The 13,339-nt window shown below is 45.9% G+C and overlaps 1 protein-coding gene across 2 annotated transcripts in view; it reads left to right on the top strand.

The window, feature by feature from the left end:
* The window catches only part of IQCK (IQ motif containing K), a gene marked incomplete at its 5' end in the record, with an annotated part of 109,183 nt that overhangs the window by 37,398 nt on the left and 58,446 nt on the right, over positions 1 to 13,339 (top strand). For both annotated transcript variants that reach the window (XM_080911301.1, XM_080911300.1), the window contains 2 exons: positions 2,196 to 2,248; positions 2,400 to 2,477. In XM_080911301.1, coding sequence (XP_080767427.1) covers positions 2,196 to 2,248; positions 2,400 to 2,477 — 131 coding nt within the window. The remainder of the gene's footprint in view (positions 1 to 2,195; positions 2,249 to 2,399; positions 2,478 to 13,339) is intronic.

The raw sequence follows: 13,339 nt of genomic DNA, 5'->3' as shown, positions 1-13,339 counted from the left end.
TTCCCCCCTTTTAAAGAGTTACTTGTTTTATGTAAGCACACTTGTTGCTATCTTCAGACACACCAGAAGAGGGAATCAGACTCCATTACAGATGGTTGTGAGCCTCCATGTGGTTGCTGGGATTTGAACTCAGAACCTCTGGAAGAACAGTCAGTGTTCTTAACCACTGAGCCATCTCTCCAGCCAACCCCCTTCCCCTTCTTTTTTTTTTTTTTTTTAAATTGGATATTCTCTGTATTTACATTTCAGATGTTATTCCCTTTCCTCCAAACCTATCCCCCTTCCCCTCCCATTGCCTCCATGAAGGTGCTCCCGCTCCCAACTACCCTCTCCCACCTCAGCCCCCTGGCATTCCCCTTCACTGGACCAAAGGCCTCTCCTCCCATTGATGCCAGAGAATGATATCCTCTGCTGCATATGCACCTGGGGCCATGCAAACTCATTGGTTGGTGTTCCCCTTCCCCTTCTTAAGACTGGGGTTGAGACATGCTGAGAATGTGGGTTTTGGTTTCAGGGCTCAAAGGGACTGCTCCTCTTCCAGGCCCACAGCTATGTTCCACCAGAAGTCCAGGGGAACATCACAGGACAGCAGAGTGTACATATCTGTACATTTCTGTCTCATAAGGCAGAACTATGCCCCATGATTGTCCTCTCTAGTCAGAAGCCCAAGAAACAGTTTTTGGCCTAATTTGGCTTTGTGAGGTGCAGAATGGGAACTAGATACAGCTAACAGGGCCAGTAGCCTGAGGACATGGCTTCTGCCTTAGGCGCTTTGCAATTTTACTTTTATGTGTTTCCTTCCATCTTTGAAAGTAATACCTAGATCTGAAGTCCAGCTGTGGCTCTGAATGACTAAGGGAATGTTTGAGGTCAGTGGCCAGTGTGCCCAGTGTCCAGGGCTCAGTCAGTGGCCAGTGTGCCCAGTGTCCAGGGCTCAGTCAGTGGCCAGTGTGCCCAGTGTCCAGGGTTCAGTCAGTGGCCAGTGTGCCCAGTGTCCAGGGCTCAGTCAGTGGCCAGTGTGCCCAGTGTCCAGGGCTCAGTCAGTGGCCAGTGTGCCCAGTGTCCAGGGTTCAGTCAGTGGCCAGTGTGCCCAGTGTCCAGGGTTCAGTCAGTGGCCAGTGTGCCCAGTGTCCAGGGTTCAGTCAGTGGCCAGTGTGCCCAGTGTCCAGGGTTCAGTCAGTGGCCAGTGTGCCCAGTGTTCAGGGTTCAGTCAGTGGCCAGTGTGCCCAGTGTCCAGTGTTCAGTCAGTGGCCAGTGTGCCCAGTGTCCAGGGTTCAGTCAGTGGCCAGTGTGCCCAGTGTCCAGGGTTCAGTCAGTGACCAGTGTGCCCAGTGTCCAGGGTTCAGTCAGTGGCCAGTGTGCCCAGTGTCCAGGGTTCAATCAGTGGCCAGTGTGCCCAGTGTCCAGGGTTCAGTTGGTGGCCTGATAGCATACCACACAGAGTGGGGTTGTCTATGATGTTTGCACAAGGATAGAAATCATCTCAGGTACATCTCTCACCACATATCCTACTTGTCCTTTCCATAAATTACACATAACTCAAGTCGTAGTCTAGATAATAGAATCCTTCCCACCAGTTGCTAGCTATTGTGAACTATGAAATCAGCCTCTTTAGGGCTGGAGAGATGGCTCAGTGGTTAAAGAGCGCTTCTCTTGCAAAGGACCAGGACCCAGTGTCCACATGGCTCACAACCATTTATAACCCCAGTTCCCGGGATCTGACATCTTCTCTGACCTCTGATGGCACCAGTGATATGGTGCACATATGTATGTACATACATAAATACATGCAGCTAAAATACTTACGTACATAAAACCAATTAAGTCTTTTTTTTTTTCAAAGTCAACCTCCTAAGGCACAGAGCAAGGAAATGTAATAAACACCTACTAAGTGCACTCACTGTATTCTTTTAGTCCCTACTGTCAGAAAATGCTTTGCCCAAAGTTGACTAGAGAAACACTTCCAGATTGCTTTATACCATCCACATATTGTTTGTTGACATACTTATAAACCTTTAATGGACTCATGCATGTTTTATCTGAGTCTAACCAGTTGCTCTCTCTCTCTCTCTCTCTCTCTCTCTCTCTCTCTCTCTCTCTCTCTCTCTCTCTCTGTGTGTGTGTGTGTGTGTGTGTGTGCTATGAGACACATAGATAAAGTAAGAATATAATTTAATTTTCTCTTCTTTTTTTAGAGGAAGAGGACCAAATTCATTGCCTGTGATTTCCTGACTGAGTGGCTGTACAAGTAAGTTGTTCCTGTCATGAATATTCAGTGGGCCTGAGTCATGAATATTCAGTGGGCCTAAGAACTTGATTGTGTTAATTTGCAATAGAAGAACAACAACTGGCTTAATTCTTGTCCTTTTTCTTGCCAATCAACATGATTGTGTGACCAGCCAGAATCCAAAGAGGGCAGGGACGTCATTCACAGAATTCTTCTCCATCCCATTTGTGCAGGAATGGCTCAAGGACCAGTAAGTATGAATAGTTGATTCCTCATTTTTTTTTAGTGTGCGTGTGTGTTTGGTGTTGATGCACGTGTATATGCATGTTTGCACGTGTGCAGGCCTACATGTAAAAGCTGAGGCTGAGGTCAGGCGTTTTCCTTGGTAATTAGAGAAGGACCTCAAAATTGAATGCAGGGCTTGCTGCTGTGGTTAGTCTGGATGGCCAGCTGGTTCTGGGGAACCCTCTGTCTCTGCCCTCTGAGCACTGGGATCACAGGCAGCCACCTCTCTCCCAGCATGCTGGGATGCTGGGAGCCCACCTGTGGGCCTCATGCTTGCATAGCATTGGTCACTGTGCCATCTCTCCTGCCCAGTCCCAGTCTCAAGGTTGAGTTCACAATGGCTTTCTTTGGTAGAAGGGGATTCATGTACTGCACCCAGTCTCCAGATCAGTTAATGCTTAGGGCTCTTGTCTCTAGTTATTTGTAGCACGGACTAAGCTCCCTCTGTTCACGTGGTTCTACCCCAGAAACACTTCAAAAATAACACAGAAAAGAAGTTCTTAGTCTGAATAGTTTTTCTCTCCGGTCATTCTCCCCGTCTCTGTTCCTGTCTATGTCTCTGCTGGAGCGCCTTGAGCTCATTGTCCTTGCATTTGCTACACAGCTTTAGCAGCAGAGCTGCAGTTTCTCCCACAGGTCTCAAACTCAAGCTCCGGGCTCTCCTCTTAGCGGCCTCCTCTGTCTGTCCGAGGGGTCATCATGTCTCAAGAAATCTGGCGGAACCTTTCTGTTGCTTCTCAGCTGGGCTCACCAGTTCTCCATTTAAAAGACCACACACCACAGTAAAAAATCTCTCTGACTGTCAGACTCTAGCTCTTTTCTCCTCAAGCAAGCAAGTGCTCTTCCCTCCATCCAGTGGATGTCAGGGATCAAACTCAGGCGACCAGACTTGGCTGCAGGCACTTTTACACCTACACCTTCTTGCCAGTATTCAGGCCATATCCCTCCCCTTCTATAACTGTCATGATACATGTGTGCTCATGCCTGCAGAGGTGACGTGTTGATGTCATGTGTCATCCTTTATGGCCCCTCACCTTAGCTTTTGAGACAGGGCCCCTCACTGAACCTCAACCTCACCGATTGGCTAAGACTGGCCAGCCACTGAGCTCTTGGGATCAATTTCCATCAGCCTCCCCAGTGCTAAGGATACAGATGTGATCTGCCAGCCACAGATTTTATGAAGGTGCTGAGGCTACTCCTCGGGTTCTGCATTCCTCCACAGGCAGCATGGTGCTGCCTAAGGACTGGTAATAAAAAAAAAAAAAAAAAAAATCTGAGCGCTGGAGAGATGGCTCAGTGGTTAAGAGCACTGACTGCTCTTCCAGAGGTCCTGAGTTCAGTTCCCAGCACCCACATGGTGGCTCACAACCATCTGTAATGGGATCTGATGCCCAATTCTGGTGTGTCTGAAGACAGCTACAGTGTACTCATAAAATAAACAAATCTTTAAAAAAAATCTGAAATTACAAACCAGGCCAGGTGATTTGTGCTTGTAGTTCTTGCATTGCACTGACAGATAGGCCAGGAGTTCAAGGTCATTCTGAGTTACCTAACCAGCTTGAAGCCAGCCTGCCTACATACAGTCCTGCCTTTAAAAAAAGAATGAGGTACCAGCACACCTTTAATCTCAGCACACAGGAGGCAGAGGCAGGTGGATCTCTGTGAGTTCCAAGACAGCCTGGTCTGCATAATTAGTTCCAGGACAGCCAAGACTACATAGAGAACTCCTGTTTAAAAAAAAAAAAAAAAAACCAGAAATACAAACATATATACATGAAAACCCAGAAATATATATATGCATGCATATATATGCATATAGTAGAAATAATGAAATTGATAATAAACTAAAATAATTAATATTATACATTGGAAGGAATACCATATTGGAAAATCCTTGATTTTTATTTATATTTAAAACCACTGACTGGTGATCAGTAGTAGAGCACTTATTAAGCTCCCAATTTCATTTACACACATACACAGACACAGACAGACACATACCACACACAGAAACACATACACACACATACACATCACATACATAAACACATATATACTTATCATATATGCAGACACACACCACACACAGAAACACACATGCATGCACACACACATACTACAGACACACACACACACAAACACACCCAGTCACATACACAGTCCTCTGATTATCACCGAGAAGTATGAGGTCTGTTGTTCACCGAATAGCTTATGTTTTTTTCACAATGGGGTTTGCTTTCCTCTGTTGCCGCTGTGCTTTGAAAATGAACCATTTTAATGTGCTGTCTGATGAAAAAAGTTCTTAAAAATCAGAGACATGACTGGGCGTGGTGACACATACCTTTGACCTCTAGCACTTGGGAGGCAAAAGCATATGAATTTGAGGCCAGCATAGTCTACATAGTGAGTCCCAGGCCATCCTGGACTACATGTTGAGACCCTGTCTCGAAGAGATGAAGGTAGGTGCTTAGAGATGGCTCAGTGGCTAAGAACACTTACAGAGGACCCAGCTTCCATTCCAAGTCCCCCATGATGGTCCACAAACATTGTAACTCCACTTCCAAGGGCTCACTTCTGACTTCTGAAAGCACTGTGTACATATGTGGTATACCAACATACATGTAGCAAAACAGCCACATGCAGACAAAGAACCTGAGAAACAAAATACAAGACGTTTTTCTCCTTGAGCATCCTTGTAAATCCCTAGTCACTTACTGCTCTGGAATCTTCAGGGGGCCTCAAGGTCCCTCATAGAAACACATGGAGAGGTGACAGTCATTGTTGCAGTTGGAGACACAGCTCTGGCATCTGCTGGCATTTATATTCCATGCTTCCACTATCTTTCCAGGAGATGCCCGGGAGTGCAATAGAAATGAAATCTAGTTCACACGGCGTAGCTCCTACCTGCCATAACACAGAGGGCTCGGTGCTGAGGAGACCAGCAATGAACAGAGGGCTGAAGCTCAGAGTGGGAGGCAGGCTGTGTAGTGAGCACTGTAATTCGGGTGTTAACAAAGCGCTAAAGGGAAGTTGTGAGGCAGGAGACCCTTCCTGGGCCTGGGGCCAGCTGGGGTGAGTCCAGACTTGGATTTGAGAACTTAGGTGCTGTGTTCTTCCAGGGTACCTTGGAGCAGGAAGAACCAGAGAAGCAAGTAGAAACCAGAGTCCTTCAGGCACATGAGGACAGGAACTGGGAACAACCTCTAGTCCAGGTGTTTGGACCTCAGCTGTGTGGGGAGCTGTGCTGAGCATTGTGATGTTGGCAGTATTGTTTCCTTTTCCCTATGAGATGCCAGTGGCACCCCCAACCACTACAATTTAAATATTCCAGAACATCTGCAGACAGATGAATGTCTCAAAGCTGCAGGTGAGGCAGATCGCACCAGCTGAGACCCTCTGCTCTAATCCTGTGGTTTTTCTACCTTGGCTGCATTTTAAAATCATCTGCGAGCAAGGACTAGAGAGATGGCTCAGCCATTAGAGGCTAGGCTCACAGCCAAAAATATAAAATCTTGTATAAGCCAGGCATGTTGTGTGCCTTTATTTCCAGTACTTAGGAGGCAGCCTGGTCAAGATAGCAAGTTCTAGGACAGCCAAGGATGTATAGTGAGACCTTGTCTCAAAATACAAGAAAAAAAAATTTAAACCATCTGCAGAACTTTTCCTCAAGAATTTGTTAAATCCAAATTCCCAAGGTAGCATGAACATTATTTTATTTTCATTTTTGTTTTAAAAAGCTTTATTTATGTTCAGTTTATTATGGTTTCTATTTTTTGAGACAGATTCTTATGTAGCCTAGGCTGGCCTCAAACCTTCAGTTCTCCTGCCTCAGCGTTCTGAGTACTGGAATGGAAGGCGAGTGCCACTGCAGATTCCTGAGTAATCTTAGGGTACAGTCAGGTGTGAGTAGGCAGGTGTGAATTCTTTGTTGGGTAGAAGTCAGCCTGCATCTGAGTGATCATCGCTCGTCTAACCGAGTAGCCACAATGCTAGATGCTTTCTTGAATATGATCGATCCCTTCCAACCTTTCCACAGCTCTTGCATATAGATGCTAAGACTGGGAAGTTGAAGTTAAAGGAAGTGAGTCTTGGGGAAGCATGGTGATCACTGGACTTCTTCTCCACACACGTGGCCAGCTGCCAGTCAGCCATCCTCTTCTAAACCATAGCAGGATCGGAATACACGGTGAAGAGTGGAGATGTTCTCCATTCTGTTCTTAGCCTTCTCTGCCTAAAAGGGTCTTAACCTTTTCCACCCTCCTCACAGAGCCTAGCCCAAAGTACCTGCAAGGAAGGTTGCTGTGGGCTGTGAAGTGCAGGTAGACTCTCAGGTGCTGGGGGACACTGGCTATTCTGGCCACAGCCACATTTCCAAGAAGGAACTGAAATGCAAGGTGCTTACATTTTGCTCAGGGTGCTAAGTCAGCATCAGAGACAGGACTTGAACCCGGGCAGTCCGCCTCCAATCAGCCCTGTCAAGAGCACATTCACACCGTACTGCCTTACCTGTCAACCGAACTTAACACGATCAGTATTGAGACGAGAAGAAAACCGACTTCATGAGGCTGTAATGCATGTATTTGGGTAATTTAGGGGATTCGAAGTGGGTATTTTGAGTAAACGAGTTTCCTTTCCTGGCTCGACATTAGTAAACAACCTCTGTGTGAGATGCAATGCTAAATGTACCTGCTACCACTTACTGCCTCCTGGAAGCCTGCCTACCAGCCTGCGAGGGAGCAGCTACTTTGCAAGTCTTATTTTAATGTCAAGGTCCAGCTGCCTACAGCTCGGTGCTTGTGTCATGTGAGATTACAGCTGGATTGGAAGCAGTTGTCACAGGTGGCTTTCTAGTGACTGTCCTGCAAATGATCCTTCTCCCACCAGGTCTATTCGTCACCCTGTTTCCCTGTCCTCGGTTTAGCAGACTCAATATTCTGTCTAGTCCTTCATAGCTACTTTTCTTCTGCCTCTTTTTGTTTTAATATAACCATATTTTTGTATAGGACATTGACACATCTTTAAAAATACTCTTCAGCACATAAACTTGAAAGTAGAGTGTTTATCATGCATAAAATGTGTGTCTTCGTGAGGTTGATGATGCAGGGGAAGGAAATGTTCCATGTCTAGAACTGTTGTGGGTGACTTTTATTTGTCTCCTAGCAAAGAATTACTATAAGAATGCAGAACAGGCCCAAGGCTGAGTCTCGGTTGGTAGAGTGCTTGCCTAGCATACGTCAAGGATGCATTCATGGGTCCAGTCCCCAGCACTGCATAAACTGGATGTGGTGATTCATGCCTAACATCTCAGCACTCCAGAGGTGGAGGCAGGAGGATCAGAAATGCAAAGTCCTTAGTTACTCCATAGCTACATAGCAGGATTAAAACCTTTCTCAAAAGAAGGTTGAAAAACAAAGGGATATTTACGTCATTTCTTTTTGCTTCATTTTCTCACTTCTAGTAGATGTTTATGATTTTCCATAGTTACAATATAAATCACATTAAAACATAAGGCTTCTCTGCTTTGATTTTCCTACTTCTGCTCACTTAATTTCCCATGTTTACCAGTCTATCTACTCTTGTGAGTTAGCGATTGCTCAGTTGAGGATGGAGCCCGAGCTGTCCAAACAGCTGGAATTCCTGCCCGTGATGCTACCTAAGCCATTGACGTAATCTCAAGACTTTTCATCAGGAGGGACTCTTCTTTCCACTAGACTTAGATCTTTGCTTTGTTTTTTGTAGCTCTGGGGAATCAAACCCAGGGCCTTAGGCATAGACAAGTGCTCTATCAATAAGCTATAGCTCCAGGCCTAGATATGGATCTCTTGAGTGACAATTCTCGAGTTGCTAAAAGCAATCAGATAACAAAATCGTGTCTGATTGAAAGCAGACCTGAGACACAGCAAGAGTTTGAGTATTTATTTACTTACTTACTTACTTATCATCTGGCTATGTTTAAAACCAATGCTACTGCCTTGAAGTTAAATGAGCAGGTCAATCCTCCTTCCCACCCTTTTTTCCTTCAGCCATGTTGAGTTCACTTTCTGGTACTTGTAGATGAAAGCACCTTGACTGATACATTCTCTGTCATGCTATTTCCACATACCCAGCAGTACTCTGTAGCAGTCTGCTTTCTCTAGGTTCTGCCACAGTAACAAATAGCCCCAGCCTTCAGTGTTGTACACCACTGCTTGTCATTTGGGCTCTGTTATATATTTCATTTCGTTCTGGGACCTTGTGTAAAGGAGCAGTCCCCTTCCTTGGCCTCATAGAGGAAGAAAGCAATGGCTGACCATGCAGCGGCAAACACTGCTGCTCACATTCCACTTGCTAATGCAGTCGTGTGGCCAAGTTCAGCCTCAGTGTAAGGAGTGTGACCCCTGCTTCCTGGAGGAGCTGGAAGCCGTGCAGCACAGAGCAGGGATGCCCAGTTCCTCTACAGGAAAAGGAGTGACAATAGGGAACAGCCCAGAGGTCCACTGCGGACTGGAGTGTGAGGAAGGTACTCCATCCCTGCCTTTTTGTGGGTGTGTTATACCCACCGTATCTTCCTTCTGCTGGCCTGTCCTTTATTCAGAACCCAGCATCATCTTCTTGAAGCATATAGCCTAATACCCTAATTCAACCAGGTGGTCAGAGGCAATAAAATAATCAGAATAGGAAACATTACGATTTTTATTTCCTTCAGCCAAAAAGTATTGCCCTGAGATTCAATCAGAGTCATTGGGAAAAACGAAGTAGAAAATTGAGCTAGGAACAAAAGGGTCCACTGCTCTTCTGGTCTCATGTCTCAGGGGAGAAGGCTCATGAAAGACGTCATTAAAACTGATGCCTTTAGTGAAGCCACTGCTGTGTTAGAAAAGAAAAGGTTGCTTTGGGTGAAGTGTGTTTTCCAGCCAAATTTTATCGTTGGGCAAAAATAAATAAAAGAGAAGAAACCCCACCATACTTTGATGATGAAAGGTATCTTATGACCACAAGCCGAGGTGAAAACAGACTTGTCTCTGTGGCATCTGAGGACAAGTCCGACAGCATGACCGTCTCTGTGACGGAAGTAACAGTGGGACCGGGCACACTGGAGCTTTCGAGGTGGCCCAGGAAACCCCGCATATTTGCTTCTAGCGCTCATAACATGGTGGTTGGGCAGAAATGTTTTTGTCATGTCCTCTTGATAGAAAAAAAAAAACTTTCAATGAATTTTGTCTTACAGTGAGTGTATTTCTGACTCTGTCATCACCAAGGCCGGAGTCTCCGGGGACAGTCTGCCATCTTCACTGCTTGCTGTTTCATTTGTTTTCCGAGGGAGGCAGGAAGCAAAGCTGCTTTGGGGGCTTGGGCCATACTGATTTGTGTAAATGCTCAGAGTGGCCTCCTGTGCTGGAGGTTTGATGCACAGCTGGCCACTTTTCTAAGACACGGCATTATTTTCTCTTCTCCTTCCTGTTGCTTGTGGAGCTTCTGGGCTCCGTGTCACTGCCATTAATGAGAATGAATGATGTACTAATTGCCGCTGGCTGCTTCAGAGGCATTATAAACTTTAAATCGTACACATTTCTTTTATGAATTTGGAGCATCCAGTTGCCAAGTCAGTCCAGTGCCTTCTAGGGGCTGAGGGAAGAATCTCGTCTTGATTTGCAAGCTTCTGCCGGCCAGTCCTTGGCTTGAATCCCTTCCTTCTAAGCAGTACTTCACCTGCCTCCTCCTCTGAGGAGGCTGTAGCACTGAGCCTTCTGGGTAGTCAGGGACCATCTCCCCGTCACGGTCTTCAGCTCGGCACTGCAGTTCCTTGTGCGGTGAAAGGAGTTAGATTCCAGGGTCAGAAGACAACTTAAGTTGCTGGTTGGTTGCTGACCTGCATGCCAGGCCCTCTGGCCCGCATGCTTCCAGGGACTCTCGTCTTTTCCCATCTCACCATAGGACACTAGGATTACAGCTGTGTGCCACTGTGCCCAGATTTACATGGGCACAGAGTAAATTCTTCCTGGGTGAATGGCAAATGCCTCACCTACTGAGCAATCTCCTCAGACTGCATTCTGTTTATTAAATGGTCTTGCTTCTCTCTTGGGCTTCATCCTGTTTAATTTTAAATTCTAAGTCTCCAGTCTCTTAGTGAATATAGAACTTACCCTTCCTCTCTTGCCCCAGCTCTTGCCTCAACTGTCCATAATTCAGGACCCAGAATGGAGGAGGAGGGAGGTTAGCTGCTGATTTTCTCTAACCTCTGTCCAATTATGAACTTGGCAGTGGCTCTGGTGGAGTCTGTAGTGCTTGTGGCTGACATTGTCACAGTGGCAGCCACTGAGAGCTTTCTGTCACTTTACAGATGTGTAACAATGCTGGAACACCGTTTGCACTTGTGGCTCCTTTATTAAGTCTCAGTAGCTGACCAAACCACATGAATCCTAATTACATGCACCGATTTTAAAAGCACTTCACAATATCATCAGCTTTTCTTTCTAATATTTTGGTACTTCTATTCTAATATAAGTGGCCCACTGTAATCCTTTTTGCTGAATATGTGCTTTTAAAAATAATATTCTGGATAAGAATAGAAATTGACAGTTAGAAAGAGGTCCGAGGCATTATAAAAAGAAAAGTGAAGATCTGGCTGGAGTGCGCTCAGTGGGAGAGCATCTTTTACAAACGCAAGGCTGTAGACTCAATATTTAGTGACACCAACAATCTTCTGATGGTTTGGAAGGGGTTGGAAGGGTTGAGCCTGATACCCTCCCACATACCCCGAGCTTGGCTCAACCTTGGAAGTCTGAACAGGGTGCCAGTTAAGTTTCCCTAAGTAACAATAGAAACGTCATAGTTAGTTACAAATGAGCTAACATCAAATTGGGTGTATTTTATTTTTTAAAAAATCAAATCTCTCAGTCTTGGTCTTTAAGAAGCTGTTCAATAGGCTGTTCTCTGGACTCACAGCTTCAGTGATGAGGTTGACTGAGCAGCCCAACTGTGTATCCAACTAGGGCAGAGACTCAGCTGATGGGTAATCACTGTTTGCTGACTTCCTGGGGTGGAGATTACTGAGGGGTCAAAAGCTGAATACAGCTCACTAAGGACAAATTCTACATGTGCTGGAAGGCCACACTTAGCATTCTGCCTGGATCTTTGGAGAAATTCCTTCTGTCAGAGAACACTAGGTCTTCAGGGATCCTAGAAGGTCCAATCTGAAGTAGTCAGCCATATGTCTGGAGGTAAAACTACAGATAAGTCTACTGGATTCCTTGCAGTGTCTGCCATTCCTAATCAAGACTGAGAGAACTGGAGAGATGGCTCCATCTATAAAATGCTTGCTGTGATGTGCTGAGTTCAGATTTCTAGTGCCCGGGTACAAAGCTAAGTAAGGTTGTACTTGCCTGTGACCCCAGTACTGTGGAGGTGAGGAGAGTGTACTGGGTACTCATTGGCCAGCCAAGTAGAATCAGTGGGCTGCTGGTATGTTTTGAGTGGAGTCCAATTAAGGAAGACAGCTGACATCAACCCCTGCCTCTACACGTACCCCGCATTCCTTGCCCCAGAATGTAAGTGTCCCGAAGAGTATAAAAGAGTAAGGCAGTTAATGTAGAGGGCCACATCCCTAGCCAGATACAGGAGGTGGATGGCATCCAATCCTAGGCCATTAAAAGACTTTATGGTGATGGATGGAAGCTCGGCCCATACCATCTTTGGAAATAGATTTCTATCTGGATCATTCTTGCCTTTATGTTCTAAGAAAACAGCTCATCTTTCACCTAATGAAAGGAGATGTTTAATCTAAAATCTAATGTTTAATCCCAGGCAAGCTTCTTTCTTTTTACCCAGCTTTGAAATTCTTACAACTAGACGGAAAAATGGATGAGGGCTACCTTCCTAGATTGTTTCAGCGTCTGTGTATCTGTGCACATGCGCACACAGGCGCCTGCACCTGGGTTCATGAGGACAGGAAGAGAATGCCTGATCCCCAGAGACTGGCTTGGGACAATGGGCTTGATGCGATGATGAGACTTGAACTGTGTTTCTGTGATTGTGCAATGAATAGTCCTGACCACTGAGCCATCTCTCTGACCCTGTTCTCACTGCCCAGTTTGTAAGCATGCAGTATCTTCCTTCTGCCCACAAACCCTTTACTTCGAAGCCAAAAGGGCGGTGGAGTGGGGAAGCATGTGAATACATTTTTAAATCTGCAAGACACATACACTGTCAGGAAAATTAGTTTCTGCTCCTCTCAAGATTACAGCATCGATTCTTTGGGTGCAAATACATTTAATTCCCAGTTGAGAGAAAATGGGGACAGTCATGCTGATCACCGTTGCTAATAAAGCAAGTCGTCTTGGAGACGCTCAGCGATAGAATGTCTGATCTGAGGATGCCCAGCCCCAGCCCCGAGGGGCCTCTGTGCAGCAGCCTTCTGTGATTGACACATCCATCTCTTTTTCCCCTAGGGTCCTGGTGATGAGGCTTGCCCCTTTATTTTTATCTGACCTAAGGCCAGCTGCACTGATTCCAGGACAGGGAAGGACCTGGCTCAGCATCTGTCCCTTCAAGCTGGCCCGCTGAGGCAAATAATTCCCAGCACTTCTCTGCAAGAGTAGATCCTTTTTATTCAGCCTGATACATGCTGGCCCTCTTACACTTACTCTTGTTAGGCAATGAGACAGCACTGTATTGTTTAGCCATGAAAGCTAGGGACATCACTAAAGGTGGCCTCATGTTACTGCCCCGCAGGTCTATTAGACATCTCATTTTGCCTTTTGCACATGTCATTGAGATGCAAAGTGGCTCCAGGTCTCATTACTGCCCTACGCCCTTTGCTTGGCTGAGGTAGGCTGGCCCCAGTGTCCT

This window comes from Micromys minutus, assembly GCF_963924665.1.
Source record: "Micromys minutus genome assembly, chromosome: 2".
NCBI classification, from domain to species: domain Eukaryota; kingdom Metazoa; phylum Chordata; class Mammalia; order Rodentia; family Muridae; genus Micromys; species Micromys minutus.
Note: the sequence above shows the minus strand (reverse complement) of the source record. Positions and strands in the feature narration are given on the sequence as shown.